The sequence below is a fragment of the Aplysia californica genome, unplaced genomic scaffold, assembly GCF_000002075.1.
Source record: "Aplysia californica isolate F4 #8 unplaced genomic scaffold, AplCal3.0 scaffold00041, whole genome shotgun sequence".
Taxonomy (NCBI): Eukaryota; Metazoa; Mollusca; class Gastropoda; order Aplysiida; family Aplysiidae; genus Aplysia; species Aplysia californica.
In genome coordinates this window covers 1615842-1633176 of record NW_004797311.1, presented here as the reverse complement: position 1 = coordinate 1633176, position 17335 = coordinate 1615842, and the positions used below count along the sequence as shown (strand labels likewise).

Sequence of the window (17335 nt, the reverse complement as noted above, 5' to 3'; positions counted from 1 at the left end):
AGCTCCGTACTGGAATAGGTAGATTAGGATTCATATATTTATAGCACTGTTTCAGAAGTTTCCAAACTGCTAAAACTGGAATCATAGGCCCAACACAATATTTACCACTAGCCTACCGCAGCCAATCAGCTTCTGGCTGACGGGGCTGCAGCTAGCCGCAAGTGCTAGCCTCTCTTCTAAGTAAAACCAGCTCTGGTAAAACCGGAGTTAACCAAAAGAAGGGGTGTGCCTGGAAGACAGTTTTGCAGTTTCAAAATAGGATTGTTGTCGGACTCATCGCCACTCGCCACTCACACTCTACTATCTAGGCGCATTGGAGAATGCCGCGATTTTCAATTTCAGTTCAGTAGGCCTAAATCTAGATCTGTATTAGATTCTAGTCTTTATCTTTAGACAGTCCGCAGCAGAGGTCTGTGAACTCTGGGTGGTTGCGAAAAGTGCACAAAATTTTAGCACGCTTTTTGAATCATAAAGACGCTCATTTGTTGCTCCTGACTCTGACGTCAAAACTAGAGGTGAGTAATCATTGTAAGGAACGCCATCATTTAGGTAGATCTAAATTACATCAAAGAAAGACCCCGTTGTCTAAGAAAAGACCTGGGAGGACTTCCGTAACGAGCGACCACTATGAGACAGAGCAGAATTGAGGGCTTGGGGTAGGGGTAGGGGTAGGAGTAAGGGTAGGGGTAGGGTTAGGGGTAGCGTTAGGTCTAGGCCTCTGGCTCTTCTTTATTGTGTTTGATGGGGTGGTCGCTCGTTACGGAAGTATTTCCAAAGACCTAGAATCTAGACTTCGAAATTCCTCTCTAAGTTGCTTTAGCCATAGCCTTGATCTTTATCTTTGCTTGACTTAACGTTGCCTCTTGCAGTTTGTAGTTCGTTGTAAAGTTACCCCTGACTCATCGGACCGCCAGGTAGCTTTACAGTTCATAAAAAAATGTAACTTGGCATAGTGTAGTGTAGATCTAAATCTAGATATCTAGATCTAGATCTAGATCTAGATCTAGATCAATTCTAGATCTAGATTTGGAAGATTTCTAACCATGAAATCGAAGTGAAACGACATCATGTCGGAATGATGTTTGCTTTTTTGGTAATCTTATACTTTAGCCTTTAGCATGTTAAATTCTTCATCAATTGAGGACTTCCGTAACGAGCGACCACTTTTAAATCTAGATCTAGACTCTAGATCTTGATTTTACTCATTAATTATGGCTTCCAAAAATCATGATAGAAGACCAAAATCCAATGTTATTTACCATCTATCCATGACAAAATTACGGTAGTTTGCGCATTTTAAGGCCAGTTCAAAGTTTTGAAGATCTGAGTCGGGGATTAGTAGACTTTGGCTTTGGGAATTTAACGTGCTAAAGTATAAGATCACCGCTTTTTTGTTCACAGTTCAAGTTGGTTCATTTGGTTTGTCAATCATAGAGAAACACACTTGGCGTTTGCTCATCGTTGTCAGGATTTATTTTCAACCTGATCCAGTGTGGATGTTGATAGATCTAGATCTAGTAGTAGGTCTACCACTAGATCTAGATGTAGATAGCCTTCCCGAAAAGAACTGATCATAGATCTAGGCCTACTTGACAAGATGGATGATGGATATATTTTCGATTTATGGCTAGCCGTGTACTTAAACTTCTAAGGACTTAGGTAAGGCCTTACCGAAACCTGTTGAGTACACAGGTCTCATTAGATCTAGATCACGCTTATAAAAAAAATTATGGTTCAAACACAGACGCGCTCTCGATTCGGCTATCAGAACTTCCAACAACGAAGCGTAGATTTTAAGCCTTATTATATTTACACACACTGCGTTTTATTTAGCACTGGCGCTAATTGCAACGCGGCGTGTTAGCACTGGAGGTAAGCGCAATGCGACGTAGCAAGCATAATTGAGTAGGCCTATTTTTTGCTGTTTGCCAGTCTTGCCATCACTATTAATTTGAGGCTAGCCTAGCCGTCTAGCCGTCATTGAGTACTGCTAGCCTCTTCTTATTTTTGTCTTTGACTTTGTAGTACTTAGATTGTAGAATTACACAGGTCCCTTGGTAGTAGTAATGGAGTACACTTATAACGAGAAATCTGGATAAAGACACTCTTCTAAAACCCTGTTTTTTTCCCTTCTTTATCTTTGTAAATAAAATACAACTGCTTTAGCGCAATCAGACAAACAGTGTGAGTCGGTTATAGCGGAATATTGCTTCTGCTGTGCACAGTGTAGGTGAATTATATTTATATATATATTATGTAAAACCTCTCCAGTTGAGAAACTTGTTGGTGATCTGGTGAAACAAAGAATGGGAGAGCCCACGTGTGCCAACAATGAAGACTGGAGCGAGTGGGTGGGGAGGATGTGGCATGCGCAGACAAGCAGAACGCATCTCGTGATAGGCCATGCTGCCTAGTCTAGATTATCCAGGCCAACCATGCCTCTTACTTCTCCGATGCGGAGATGGTGAGCCGAGGTCACAATGCTGTGATGGATGGAGCGAATGTGTGATGTGGGCAGGATGAGGTGTGTACCCAATGTGCGCAAGCAGACAGAACGCACCACAGGGTATGGTGGGGTTGGGGACAACACAGCGGGCGAGTTAGCCTAGAGCCCTTTCTTTCTGGTGCTGTCAACATCGCTAGCGCTAGAGAAAGAAACCTGATTTGATTTTTTATCAAGTAAGACCTAGAGGTCATGTTGAGCTAAATCATCGTCAAAGGAGAGATAACAAAAAGAAATTATTATGACAGAACATCAAACTCATAGATTATGCCTACTTTAATGTTTTCCCTGAATTTATTACTGGATCCCTTATAACAAGAATCCCAACATCAAGGGCTACAGAATGGAAAAGATTGTGGCCAAAAGGCTGGCAAATTACTTAGAGAGGAAAAAGCTCCTTCCAGACGGCCTTGGAAGCTATAGACCAGGGAAAGACACCTGCACAAACATGGCTGTGTTAGCCTTTGATGTATTTGAATCGTTCCAGAGAAAGGAGGAGACAGCAATGGCTGCTGTAGACCTAGAGGATGTTTACAACCGAGTTGATTACTGCAAGCTCATGGATCTCCTGATGGAAATGGATGTTGACCCCTGTTTGCTCTGTTTGAGAGGAAGGTGGCACTGAGAAGTGGGTGATGGATGTCAGACCCAGTAGTGATTGCCTCAGGACTGCCCCAAGGTTATCACCGGTTCTGTTCAACATATAAATATAATACATTCAAAATTGCCAAAAGTGGAGCAAGAAGAATCCTAATATTTGCAGATGATGTGATGGTCTACGGACAAGGTCATGATAGGCTAGCAGTTGGATGGATGCTACAGGACAGGCTGAGCAAGGTCGCAATTTGGTGTGAGGAATACAATCCGGTCATCAATCCAGACAAAGCACAGGTCATCTGGTGCTCACTCAACAAAACAATCGTATTGTGAAAGATCCTACCCCTCCAATTGTGTTTGACCACTTTCTCATAGACAGACAGCATGAGTTGAAGTATCTGAGAATCACTCTGGACAGGACACTTTCTTTCCGAAGACATATTGACAATGTTACTGTCGGGGCTCAGAAGGGCATCAATGTAGTGAAGACCTTGGCTTCAGTGGGAATTCAACAGAGAGTTCTTTTTCTCTTAATGCAGCTGGTGGTTCATTTCGTCATAGACTATGGTCTGGGCATCCTTTCCCTGTCCAAGACTCAGAAAGGCAGGTTGGAGAGAGTACAAAATGCAGCTGTGAGGGCTGTTCTAGGTTGCACAAAGGACACCCATGTTGTCTGTATGAGATACATCCTTGACCTGGCCAGCATCGGAGTGAGGCATAAGGTGGCACAGGCAAAGTTGTACTTGAATGTTTTGGGAGACCCGAGGCACCCTTTGCATGACAACCTAAGCAGCATCAAAGGAAACAGGGTCAAACGGGGCAGCTCATGGATGGCAGGAGCCGAAGACTCCTTGAGGAAAGTTTGTGGCATCAATGAAATATGCTGTGGAAAGGAATGGTTTGAACTGAGCCCCATTTGCAGAAGCCTGGCCAACGTTCACATCACTATGGGTCGTGAAAGACGGGAATGTGCTGCTGTCATTAACAACAATGACATATGACAGTTAATTGAAGAGCATTTCAAGCCAGAGGATCCAGTGATCTATACGGATGAATCAGTCAGGAGGGGTGAGAGAAGTGGATGGGGTTTTGTGGTGTACAGTGGGAATAAAAAGGTTCATAGCATGTCAGGGGCCATAGAAAGAACGACTTCAAGCATGAAAATGGAGACTGAGGCCATAACAAGAGCGCTTGGCTGGCTTCAAAATACAAGAACAAAAACTACCCATCTCATCATTGTCACAGACTCTTAGAGCATCTTGCGAAGGGTCGAGAAAGGGCTTCTTCAGAGTGAATGGATGAACCCAATACAACACTCATCACTTAGAGCTATCACGTGGATATTCTGTCCTGGGCACTCTGAAGTGAAAGGCAATGAGGAGTCTGATAGGCTGGCAGGCAGTGCTGTGGTTGTTGGTTAGGTGAAATTTGACAAAGGAGAAGTGTTGAAGACCCTGGAGAAAAAGTTGCGGGATGAAGAAGACAGGGAGACAGCAGAACACCACGCAATCATTAGGATGCAGGAAATGGGGATAGAGAGGGGAGAAGGAAGAAAGGAACTATTATCTGTAGAGGAAAGACGTCGCCATAATCAGACAGCCACAATCAGTATGGATACCTTGCGGGCTTTGATGCTGGGGAGAACTGAGCACTTACGGACCTGTCTGGTGTGCAATGACGTTGTTGCCCAGGACATGTAATACAGGTTATAACGAGAATCTTGCTATAACAGATATTTCGCACCAGTCCCCTCCCTCTCGTTATAACAGGATTCCACTGTAGTAGTGGTACCTGGACTTCAAAACTTCTGGAGCAGAAGTGTAAAATGGTAGCGGCCTAATATATTGAGTGTTTTTTACCTGCCATATGTGTATTTATTCAAGTTTGTTGTAATGCATGTTAGATGTAAGCAAAGAAAAAGGGGGTAAGGGGGTATTTTTATAGAATCACTCCCGTCTGATGGCTGCTATCCATGCCGCTTTTTTGTTTAAGCTTGCTTTAATAGTCAAGGGGGGGGGGGGTCCCCTGAAATAACCATTTGCGACGTTTTTTTATGCCCAAGTTGTGTTCAGGACCCTAAAGAAACCGAAAAGAGCTACAAAATAACACCCTTTATGAGACGGGAGTGGTTCTATAAATTATTATATTTATAAACAATACAGTGGAGTCCACTTATAGCGAGTTCTGAAATAATGAGAGGTCTGTTATAAAGACACTATTCTAAAAGTAGTAAAAGTCTGTTTTTTCCCCCTGCTTTATCATTGTAAATAAAATACTGCTATAGCGCAATCACACAAACACGCGAGTCGGTTATAGCGGAATATTGCTGCTTCTGTGCACAATGCATAGGCCATTTACACAATATGGTATGCGTGTAAAACCTGGCCAGTTGAGAAACATGTTGGTGATATCTAGCGAAACAAAGAATGGGAGAGTCCACGTGTGCCAACAATTAAGGCCGGAGCGAATGAGTGGGGAGGGTGTGGCATGCGCAGATAAGCAGAAACGCATTGCGTGACAGACCAGCCTAGTCTAGATTATCTAGGCCTTCATGCCTCTCACTTCTCCGATGCGAGGATGGAAAGGTCACAGTGCTGTGATAGATGGAGCGATTGTGTGATGTGGGCAGGATGTGGTATGTTCACATTGTGCGCAAGCAGACGGAACACACCACAGGGTGTGGTGGGGTGGGAGACAACACAGAGGGCTAGTTAGCCTTGAGTCAGAGAACTTTCTGATCGTCAGCCAACGCCGAGCTGTCAACATTGCTAGCGCTAGAGAAAGAAACCTGATTCGATTTTTGATCAAGTAAGACCTGGAAGTCATGTTGAACCAAATCATCATTATGGGAGATAACAAAATGAAATAAATAAAACACCAAACTCATAGATTAGGCCTACTTTAATAACACTGCAGTCGTAAGGGAAAACGACGAATGGTCCTGCACAGGTAGCGAGGCAAATTTTTCGGGAGAGGCAAGAACTGTTTTCACTTTATCTCTTCTATTTTTCAATCTTTTAAGCTGTAATTCACCAGATATCTGATTGAGGTGTTCATAAAGCAGTTTCTAAAGTTTGAATGGTTTAGGTTGAAAAGTAGCAAAATTATTCGACATTCGTCGTTCTCCCATACATTGCACACCCTCAGGTGAGCCTTGCGAATGAAGCGAAAACGACGAATGGTACGGTTCGTCATTCTCCTTTACACTTTTGAACGTCTATGGGCGTAAGCGATGGTCAGTTGTGACGCATTATTGACAGTAATGACTGTGTACTAGTTACTGCAAATAAAAATAAGATGTATACAAACTATCTATTATACGTATAAAGATAGGTGTTTGTTATATCCCAACTGTAACTCGGAAGACGTCCTTAGTTTTCTTTCCTCACTTGGTTAAATACTACACAGTCAGGGTTCAAATCAGATGTGCACACATTTTCAACAGCTTGATTAAAAACTGTCTCATTCGGAACCAAAGTTTGGTCTCCATGATATCTCTTTATTGTATTCTCTTCAGAAGCGAGTTTTACTTTTATTTTCGCTAATTGCAAAAATTTTCCCTGCACGACCAAAAGTATCAACAATGTTAGAATGTCAATAATACGATCAAATCATTGCAAAGTCAAACTTTCTCGTAAGAAATGTAACAATCTAACAAGACTGTATCACAAACGCTTTTGGGAGAGATAATGCGACGCGTTGTATTTATTTAATAAAGGATTCAGTTGATCGGATCGGAAAACATACCACAAAGTAGAGATCGACAAGGACAGTTTGAATCTGCAAGACATTATTATACTCGATCGCCTGCTCTTGTCAATTCACACCATCAGCATAGGCCTAATACGTGAAGACAGACAGAAAGACACACTAAGTGATGCCGAATTTGCCCAACGGCAGAGACTAGGGGACAACGCCGAGCGAGCAGTGATCCTTGACCGATCGACCATTCGTCGTTCTCCCTTACACTGAGCTCTGGTTCGGAGCTTGCCAGTGTAAGGGAAAACGATGGAACTCTCAATTACGCAACAACGGATTAGGATATGACAAAAATTTTTACACCATCAGATGCAGAATTAAATACTCTATGAAATAAATAAAAATAAAATAATGGAAAAATTTTGACCATTCGTCGTTTTCCCTTACGACGGCAGAACAGACATTTCGCACCTGTCTCCTCCTTCTCATTATACCAGGATTCCACTGTACATAGAATTTGTTCTATGGCCCTCACTGTAAAGTCAGCAACAAGACAAAGGTTGTATAATTAAAGAGACAGCAGGCCTACAGCTTTCATTCTTTCCATAAATGTTTTGGTCCTGCAAGATGTTAAACTGAAAGACGTACTATAGCTTGTCCTGACTTGAAATTCCTTCCTAATATTTCCATCTTCTTCTTCTCGATCGCATCACACTTGAAGTCCGGTATCTGTCGTAAATTGGGCCGTCCTGCTCAGTTCATCTGGCGGCCCGTATAGCTTCTCTTGTAGCGTCAGTGGGGTTGGCCACGTTTCCTGTCTCAGGGCCCAGTGTGTCTTGCAGTGCTGAAGGATGTGTTCAACAGTACATGTTGACCATCCCCGACCCGGCGGGTCCCAGGTGGCGGATAGGGAACGGCCACTGTAATGTAGGTTAGCTGTGAATATGTTGAATAAGCAGCCCCGGACCAACTGGCGATGCTCTTACCAGGACGGGGTGAGGTGGTAGGTGGCACTACCACGTCATTAAATGCCCTAGGAGTCCTCTGACGGGAGCATCATGCGGAAAAGGACCGCATTAAGTCCTGGCTACGGGTGGGATCCGGTAACAATTCCTCCCTGTGCTCCCAGGGTAGGTCCTTGGACCTGGAGCTGGAGTGCTGAAATCGGAGGTATTGGGCCGCAAGGCGCACTCTAGAGAACCACAATACCACATAATACTGCTATATATGACACTAATATTTCCAGAGAAACACTATTATAATGTCAAACCCGCTTTAATGGCCACCTGTATAAGAAACCATCTTTGCAAACAGCCCCTTTCCATTTCCTCTCTTGGGTATTTTTACATTTTATAAGACACTGTGTGAGACGGCCACTTTTCTCCTCAACAATGGTTAGCTGTCTTAGACAGTTTCGACTTTATTAACTGAAAGGCTGGATCTCTCTTTCAATTTTCTGAGTTTGATTCCTTGTTGTGTGTTAGGAAATCTGTCTTCTTTTCCCATACAAAGTCGACTCAGCTTTAACCCCCCCCCCCCACCCCCCCCCCATTCATTCCCATCCATCGCTTCCTGTCATTATCTCAGCTTTGTTGCTTCAAATTCGTCCACAGAACACACACCAGGAGGGCCTTTTATCGTTGCTGGTTACATCATTAGATCATGAATCTAGATAAAGGGAAAAATAAACTAGCACCAAAACTTACCAGACAGTCTTCATCACAAGTTCCACCGGTAAGCGAAGAGAAGACAGGCAAACGTTTAAGATCACGTGCACAGCAAGTTGAAAACGTAAGTTTACAAGTTTCGATGAAAGGGTAGCAGCGATAAACAGTGTAATCTATCTGTGTGTTTTTAGTGTGTGTTCTTGAAAAATACTTGTAATTATTAGTAGATGCAGTGGTATGAAAGTGTTCACCCATGCCTTTTTATTATTGTTTCATTAAATGTTTTTTCCACTTATTTTTGTTTTGTTTTTGTTTTTTTTATTTCTGATATCATATTTGTTATATATGTGTTGTTTTATCTTAATGTTGCAAATAATTATGCAATATGTGCCTTTAGCCTCGTCACAGAGAACAATTTACCTGCGGCTATCTGTATACAAAGTTTGAGTTCGTATTATCATGTGCTACGATTATGCAATGACATTTTGAATGATTTTGATTCTGACTGTTAAGCATTATACTGAGATTTGAGATTGATAGCTCTCTGCATCTGCATTGTCACAGCTTCCTGATCCCATCTATATATGAGGCATCGTGGTGAAATCAGGCAATTATCAAAAGAAATCGAAGAAACTGGCCTTTTTCCACTCTTTGGGCAATTTTTATCAATTTTTAAAAATCTCCTCAACACCTAGATCTATAAGCCTATGGACCTAAAAACACATTTCTGGGTGGATTTTACTGAAAAACATTGATCGAAGGAACACAAATGTAATGTAAATTTACAGGTTTTCAAGGACATTCAAGCTTTGGAATTCTCCAAATCTTAGCGGCTATTTTTTTGCTAATTTTACCTCCGACACCAGACAACCCCAACCTCCTTCAATCACAAATATCTTTGCTTCTATTCAAGATAGATGGTATTTTTTTTTCCTCAAAAGCAAGACCAATGAACAAGCTCTAAGATTATACCAATAACTCCTTATGCCCCAAAATTGATGATTCCTGATTCCACAGCGTCGTGACACTATATTGTTCTGTCGAACCTGCCTCGGCGGTCACCTCTCCATAACGTTCATCTGAACTAATGGCCTTTGTTTGTGAGGCCCTTGTGTTTTTTCCTGTATTTTTAACCTGTTCATAATGATCCCTGTCCAATGCGGCCTCAGTCGGTCATTTTTGCTACAAGTAGGTCTCAAACCTGTGATTCTACTTGCGACCATGAAAAACAATTTAATGTACAATGGAACTCCAATTTAATGAAAGGAGATGGATTCCCCGTTTTTTTAATTCTTAAAAATCAGTAAATTCAACAAAAATACATAAATGAGCAAGCTCAGATTCAAAGAATTGCTTGCAGAATGAACAGCCCCTGCTGACATAGCTTCTGTTATTTTTCTCCCGAAACAAAGTTTATCTATTCCTGGAAACCGTCCATGGCACCTGCATGGTGAACCATTATTCGCTTTACTTATTGTTTATATCTTATGCGATCAATCAGCGGCCTTCTTTTATACCAACATACGCGTTGTTGGCATACGCACGTCTCTTCCTAGCATGTGTCAGAATCGAACCAGTGACCAGCACATGTGTGACTGTACTGTGTGTGCGTGTGTCTTGGGTGAGAGGGCACAAGCAGTCTGAACATGGAATGTCAGTAGAGATAGAAACGCGTCACAGTCAGTTCCTTCCCCCCGGCTCCTGTATATTACAATGATTAGTTAGTCTTGACGTAATCTACATATTATAATGAATTGCGCACTGGTCTGTGGAATCAGACATTTGACGTATGCTAGGCTTTACACAGCAACACAACTTGTTTGGCAAACAATACATCATAGATGATAGGAGATACGGGCGTGCCATTGAAGGAATTGAATCTTTTGCAGTGTGTGATTGGTAGAGTTCAGTGTATTTTCTTAGAATTTTCCAGCATTTCTTTGGTATGGCATTAAAGAAACGAAAACCAAAATGCCCATCATTTGAAACCTTGCTACGCTACTTTTGATTGAGGAAGTCGAAATATAGTATGCATTACTTGCTCGGTGCCTGTAGTTATTGACACAACAAAACCTCATGTTTCCTGTAACTATAACACTTGGATTCAACTAAATTGAAGGTCAGGCCCGGCGACTTCGTTGAATGCGAGTTCCACTTTATTTAATTTCGAAGGCCCAGTCAAATTTAGTTCACTTCAAATCAATTATATGCTCCATCCATGAAGGAATATCTTGCTGGCCCAGACTGAATCGAATGAGGCAAATTGACAATGTACTGTACTGTAGCTCTGTCAACACTCCTCTGTTAGATGACAATTACGAGGAAACATTTTGGAGGATCTTTTTGAAAAATGTATTTTCATTTGTGTTAAGAACTGTAACATTAATTAATACACATACCCCATTATATTAATTTATTTCAGAATGACAGTGGTCATGCATTGCGAAAGTTGTCATTTTCCAACCCTGGAAAGTTCATGGAGGATTTCAACCCCGAGCAGAGTACCCGTGAGCTGAGAAAGTTGAAAAGAAAACTTGGCAGTAACAAGTAAACCTATATTTTCTGTACTCTTTTAGATTGTTCTTGATATAGTTTGTCAAGACATAGGTGACACAAGGTTAGATTAGGTTTACCTGTTGTTTGAAAGCTTGTCATACCTATTCAAGTCAAGAATGTACACAAACTGAAGATTCCGAATGACCAAATCTTAATAATCTGTTGGATGAGAGTCATTTATTGCATTTTTTTTTTTTATGCTGCCTTTAGCTTTCTACCCTATAAAACCTTTGATTAACTATTTATATTTTTACCTTTGTCAAGCCTCTTACAGTTTGTCAAGGTGCAATAAAGAACAAAGTTGCATGTGCCTGAGTGTCTTTTTTTTTTCTTCTATTTTTTTCTCTCACTTTTTAATCATAATGTATTACTGTAGTTCCCACCTAAACACAGAACTCAAAGGGCCCTTAATCTCTAAAAGCATGTTTACACAGGGCAAACGTTTATATGAGCAAAGGGGAGGAAAGGGTACATCCATGTCATTTGCTTCATAGTTTAGTGATTTATTTGGATTTGTACCCTGCCCCCCCCCCCCCTAAATTGTTTAGGTTTAATGTCCCTTTCAACTGTAAGAAAGGACCTCCGAATTCAACACTCATCTTTGATTAGACGGAGCCAGATGGGTGGAGAACTTAAAAAACTCTCCAGAGCAATCCACGTTCAGAACACCACGTTGGGAATTCAGACTAGGGCCATTTGCACTGCTAATGGCGTGCCCAGCCTGGTCAATAGACTCTCGAGTTGGGGGGGGGGGGGGTAAGATTTTTTTTGGGGGGAGGGGGAGGGGATTTTTTGTTCTTTTTGGTCAGGTTGGGAGGATAGGAATAGAATAATGGGGGGAATTTATGTTTAAGTTTCATTTACTCCATCAAATGTGCAGTGAAATTTGTTGCACTTGCACACATGCACCTTCATTATACATGATGGCTGTCTATTGTTCATTTCATGAAAAGATTACTCTTCATAATTATTGTACAATGTTAAAGAGTGGCGCATCATAGTCTTCAGTAGTATAACATGTATGTTTAACCTCCAGAGGGGTACATCACAATACATGTAGTCGTGTAACCAATGACGGGCAAATGATACATCCAGTGACAAAAGGAAAATAGTATTAGTATGTAATAAATGGAGGTTTGAGATAGGTGGGGGGTAGGAATGGGGCATTTACAATTGTGTAATGCTAGTAATAAATAGAACTTTGAACTCTTGTTGAGGACACATGTTCCTTTAGTAATTTTGAATTTTGTATTGGGCATTAGAGTTTTGTGCTTTGACCTTCTGAGAGACTTTTCTGTAGTGATTCCTTGAACTAGTATGTTTTAAGTTCTTCAAGCACAGTTTATCTTTTGACCAAGTCATTAAATCTATTGGCCTACGGTATCTAGTTTTCTATCGCATTCCTTTGTGTTGTGCATCAAAGACCTAAATATTACTGTCGGCGACCAATTAGAGACTCCCTCAAAGACACATTTCAAGTGACCTCTAAAGAGACACTTCAGTTACCCAAACATATGGCTCACCTAATCATATATACCGGTACATGTCCGTGGACAGTAGGGTGTTATCACTTTAACTGTGATGCAAGGTGTCTAGTTTGTTGGGAAAATTTCCATTTGTCGAGTGTTACCTGTCGTCATATTTTGCGGATCAAAGCTTGTGTTTAGAGGTTTCTATGATTGTAGGTCTAAATTATACAGTCAGAAAAAAATTCGTATAGCGAATGCGTGCCTTAGGCAGATATTGCATATCTAGTGTTGGTGCATAGATATATGTATTTTTGCTTACTTTATTGATTTTGCAGGGTTCACAAAAATCGGATGTACAATGCAGATGGGTTGCTGATTGACAATGGTGCAGACTGGTGTGATTGCTTGGAAGTTGACTGTCCTGGTTGCCACTTTCCATGCCCAAAATGCAACTCTTGCAAATGTGGAGCTGAATGCAGGTTGAATCGAAAGTGGTGTTATGATGTGGTGGAAATAGATGGGTCGCTTACAGTTTATAAGTGGTCTTTTCAACCAAATCCTCAAAACTGAGACTGGGAAACTGTGTTCAGTGTTTTTTCAAAACACCCATTGTTCTGTGTAAATTTGCCCTGAGTTAGGATTTGGATTTTCTTGCGCGCTAATGAGCGCCATCTTCCCCTATTTTGTGGGTTTTAAAAAATCAAATCACAATTCTTCTTTTGTTGTTTTGAATCCTAGTCATTGCATCATGTAAAATACCCCCTGGCGATGCCACTGACGAAGTGTCTTTAGGCCATTCCTAAAGGGGGGGCATTTCTCGTTCTAATGCACAGTAGAATTGTAAATGGGCTGATCCAACAATGTCATGCTCATAACTGTGCCTGAACTACAACAGTGAACTGCTGCTTTTTCTTTTCTAACTCTTACTATCGTCATTTTCCTCTACTTCTTTTGTATGTTTGTCGCACTCTTGTGACCCGCTATTTCCGGGGTGCCTTAATAGTCAAAGCAGACTTTTGCTGTTTAAACTAGAGAGTTGAGCAGAGTAAGTCTGATTCCCTGTAAGGACTTCTCTGTTGACATCCACCCCTTGGCGCTCATATGACCTTGTGCAGTTGCGAGCGCCGTAAAAGCTCTACTAAAACAAAAATGACAATAACTATTGCAGGTCTGCCCTCATTTTGAAGCTCCTCAACCAAGATAAAGTATGCAGACCTCAAACAAATGTACACGTACTTCATTCAGGTTAAAGACTCTGAAAATCAGAGTCCTAAATTTGTAAAGAACTAAAGACTCTATCGTAGCACATGTGTATAATTAGTGAACAGACTTCAAAGAGGATGGTTACATTCCACAGTGGGTCTGTTCTATAAACCTAATAAGGCAAACAATGACTAGTAGATCATGTTACCCATTCTGAAAAAAAAACTACCTTTTTTTCATCGTGATTACTTCTTGGCACTCCTGATGTTGAACTACTCAGTACTTTTCCATTACCTGTTTTCCAGTTTAAAAAGCAGGGGGAGGGGGGTTAAATACAAAGGAGAGAAGAGTCTACAAATGACATTGTGCACTACAATGATCATTAGAGTAATGTTGGTTATAAAATCTAGCCTGCTGTCAAATTTGTGTACCAAAGTGATCAGAGAGAAATTTCACACAAGAATGAGTGTATAAATTTGCTTTACAGTAAGTACAGACAGTTTGTGAGTGAAGCTAGAAGAGACGTGGTCTGCCCCATCCACTGTAAATTTCCTTTGTTCTTTCAATTTATTTCCAATATTTTTTTTGTAACTTTGTGCATAAATGAATACCTGACTTTCTGTGGTATAGACAAACAAATTTGATTTTTCTGTTTCAATTTCAATTGCATATTTGTGCTTTTGTTGAAAGCAAAGTACAATCGAACCTTCCCTCATGGCCTCCTGTCCAAAGCAATCACCTGTATAAATTACCATTTCTCACTTTCTCCCTTGCGTTTTTTCTCTATTTATATATATTAGCACTGCCCAAGATGAACTCCCAAACCTCCCTTTCTGCCCTCCTTTCAAAAGAAAACAATAAATAAATGGGTGGTTGATACCTATAAAGGGAATGGTTTGTTTTCTTTATTTTCATCTGTTCTGCCCAAGACGTCCATATGTGTAAGACAACCACTTTCTCTTTGACAATGGATGACCATCTTAGACAGTTTCAACTGTATCACTCTGTATAATGTAATTTTTAAATTAATTTTTAGCTCACTGCCTCTTGTGGTGTTACTCAAGACTGTTTTTTTCAAAGGAGGTAGGACAAAAAAGAAATGTCAAATTTTCACAGTGCCCTAACCCCCCCCCCCCCTCCTCATCCTTCACATTGATTCCGTCCTTTCATGCTGAAATAAAATACTGGTGGTGGGTGAGGTTGATGTAAGATATAAGAAATGGGAGTATGAGTGTGATGATTTGACTGTAGGTTGCAATGTACATAAATTATGAGAGCCTTGGAGGACATCTGTATGTGTGATCTTCAATACCCACAGAGGGGTGGGTAATGAAAGAGGTTGAGCTCTCTAGATATTAATATATCTCTCCATACATCCCTTGCTTTCAGTGATGATCAGACTAATGATGATAATTTGACTCCTTTCTTTGGTGTGTGGTCTAAGGGAAGGTCTCACTTTCAGTAAAGTTAATTTCAAACCAAATCCAAGCTTTATTTCTGTGCTTGATGTTAAGGCAATGACTATTTTGGTGACTTTACTTTACTTTTATCCGCCGCTTATATTATACCCTTGTGTTCCGTAGGCTCATGTGACCTTATGCAGTTGCGAGCTCCGTAAAACCCCATACTAAACTAAAATACCCTTTTGGGTGTCGCGGGAAGAAAGACGTCTCTCTGCCACCAGCCGGAGAGCCTGGGATAGGGGGATGCCGTGAATTGTTAATGTTTCCCTGACTCTGTCTTTCTCTGTCGCTCTCCAGCCATGTTGCCATCCATTTTTTTAATGTCGGCACGTTGTGCTGGGTGGTGTTTTGGTAATCGCATGAGATATCCGAACCATTTAATTCTTTGGTGTTATTTTGGTGACAATTACTTCAATAAGCTCACACAAGGGGGTGAATTTGTTTATTTGTTCTTTTTTACCTCGGCAACAAGAACGCAAGTTGAACAATAATTTTTTTCCTCAGTCTTTCAATGTCATCTTTTTATGTTTCATCCCCCCCCTCTTATCCTTTATTGTAATCTTAAAAGGGTATGATAACATTAACACAATTGTATTTTCCATGGAGATGAATGTAGTTTGTAGGCAAACGTACTTGTAGGCATTGTTACATCATGACAGATAGCAGTGTCTGTGCAGAGTAGTCTTCTTTAACCCTTTGAGCCCTGACCTCCTGAGGTTACCATACCTCTCTGCCTGAGCTCCTGAGTAATATATTACTAACATCCATAAGATCGTCAGAATCACATTCCATATCCCACTCACGGTAGTCCTCGTCATTACCAGCATCTAATTCAGAACGATCTCCAAAATGACCAATAACATTTTGTGTGGTAAACACTGTTCTCCGTGTGCATTTTGTCCTAGGCTGAGCGGGTTGGAAATAAGGTCTCGCTCTCTGGTGTACCGGTGGCTAGGCATATAGGCAGTTTCACGCGCCTCCGCAAGGGCTCAAAGGATTAAATGTCTTGTGATGGTGGCACTTGTGTCTCATTGGACAAATGTTCAAGAAAATGTATGTTGCAATGAATGCAAGGGCAAAGTTGATGTTCTTCACTTTGTTTTGTCAATTTGTGTCTTGTCAGTTGTTAAACCTTCTCTACCTAGTCATTCTTTGTCTTTTTCGTCTTGAGATTGATACTGAGTTATATTTTCCATTGGCTACTATCTTTTGCCATCTGTTCCATGGATCCAGTTCTATTCATTTGCAATACAAATGAATACTTAAAGATAAAGGTTTATGAGCTGGATGAAAGATCTTGTGTACGTTATTTTGACGATTGCTTGACCTTTTTACTATTGTCACAATTGCAAGATACAGTGGAATCCTGTTATAACGAGAGGGAGGGGACCGGAGCAAAATGTCCGCTATAGCAGGATTCTCGCTATAACTATAAGGGATCCAGTAATAAATTAAAGGGTAAACTGTAAAGTAGGCCTAATCTATGAGTTTGGTGTTCTGTTTATTTCCTTTTTCTATCTCCCCTGATGATGATTTTGTTTCAACGTGACCTTTAGATCTTACTTGATCAAAAATCGAATCAGGTTTCTTTCTCTAGCGCTAGATCTAGCGATGTTGACAACTCGGCGTTGGCGATCAGAAAGAAAGGGCTCTGGGCTAACTCGCCCACTGTGTTTTCCCCCCACCCCACCCCACCTCACTATGTGGTGCATTCTATCTGCTTGCGCACGTCACACATTCGCTCCGTCCATCACATTGCTGTAACCTCTCCATCCCCACATCGGAGAAGTGAGAGGCATGGTAGGCCTTGATAATCTAAACTAGGCTTACGCTGGCCTATCACCCGATGCGTTCTGCTTGTTTGCGCATGTCACACCCTCCCCATTCAGTCGCTCCGGCCTTCATTGTTGGCACACGTGGGCTCTCCTATTCTTTGTTTCACTAGATCACCAACAACTTTCTCAACTGGCGAGGTTTTTCTTTGTGTATAATTGGCCCATGCACTGTGCACAGCAGCAGCTATATTCCGCTATAACTATAACCGACTCGTGTGTTTGTCTGATAGCGCTATAGCAGTATTTTATTTACAAAGGTAAAGAAGAGAAAAAAAGCAGGGTTTTAGAATCGTGTCTTTATAACAGACTTCTCGTTTTTTCCGGATTCATTATAAGTGGACTC

At 41.1% G+C, this 17335-nt stretch overlaps 2 protein-coding genes across 2 annotated transcripts; both read left to right on the top strand.

Annotated features, from left to right (window-relative positions):
* The first annotated feature begins 172 nt into the window (after positions 1-172).
* On the top strand, positions 173-13343 carry LOC101862707 (ARL14 effector protein). Its single transcript, XM_005092152.3, has 4 exons — positions 173-515; positions 8413-8590; positions 10889-11013; positions 12827-13343. The coding sequence occupies exons 2-4, from the start codon at positions 8462-8464 to the stop codon at positions 13059-13061; spliced, it is 489 nt and encodes a 162-aa protein (XP_005092209.1). The 5' UTR covers positions 173-515; positions 8413-8461; the 3' UTR covers positions 13062-13343.
* LOC106011017 lies at positions 2847-4940 on the top strand. The gene is made up of 3 exons (XM_013079106.1): positions 2847-3096; positions 3476-3960; positions 4833-4940. The coding sequence occupies exons 1-3, from the start codon at positions 2847-2849 to the stop codon at positions 4938-4940; spliced, it is 843 nt and encodes a 280-aa protein (XP_012934560.1).
* Positions 13344-17335: the final 3992 nt, after the last annotated feature.

Bases quoted from the DNA above. Each gene is read 5' to 3' on its own strand.
- LOC106011017 (XM_013079106.1), top strand. From the start codon at position 2,847: ATGGAAAAGATTGTGGCCAAAAGGCTGGCAAATTACTTAGAGAGGAAA. The intron at 3,097-3,475 runs GTTTGCTCTGTT...ACTTTCTCATAG, and splicing joins GGAAATGGATGTTGACCCCT to ACAGACAGCATGAGTTGAAG. The intron at 3,961-4,832 runs GTTTGTGGCATC...TTGCTATAACAG, and splicing joins CCGAAGACTCCTTGAGGAAA to ATATTTCGCACCAGTCCCCT.
- LOC101862707 (XM_005092152.3), top strand. From the start codon at position 8,462: ATGAATCTAGATAAAGGGAAAAATAAACTAGCACCAAAACTTACCAGA. The intron at 8,591-10,888 runs GTAAGTTTACAA...AATTTATTTCAG, and splicing joins GTGCACAGCAAGTTGAAAAC to AATGACAGTGGTCATGCATT. The intron at 11,014-12,826 runs GTAAACCTATAT...TTGATTTTGCAG, and splicing joins AGAAAACTTGGCAGTAACAA to GGTTCACAAAAATCGGATGT.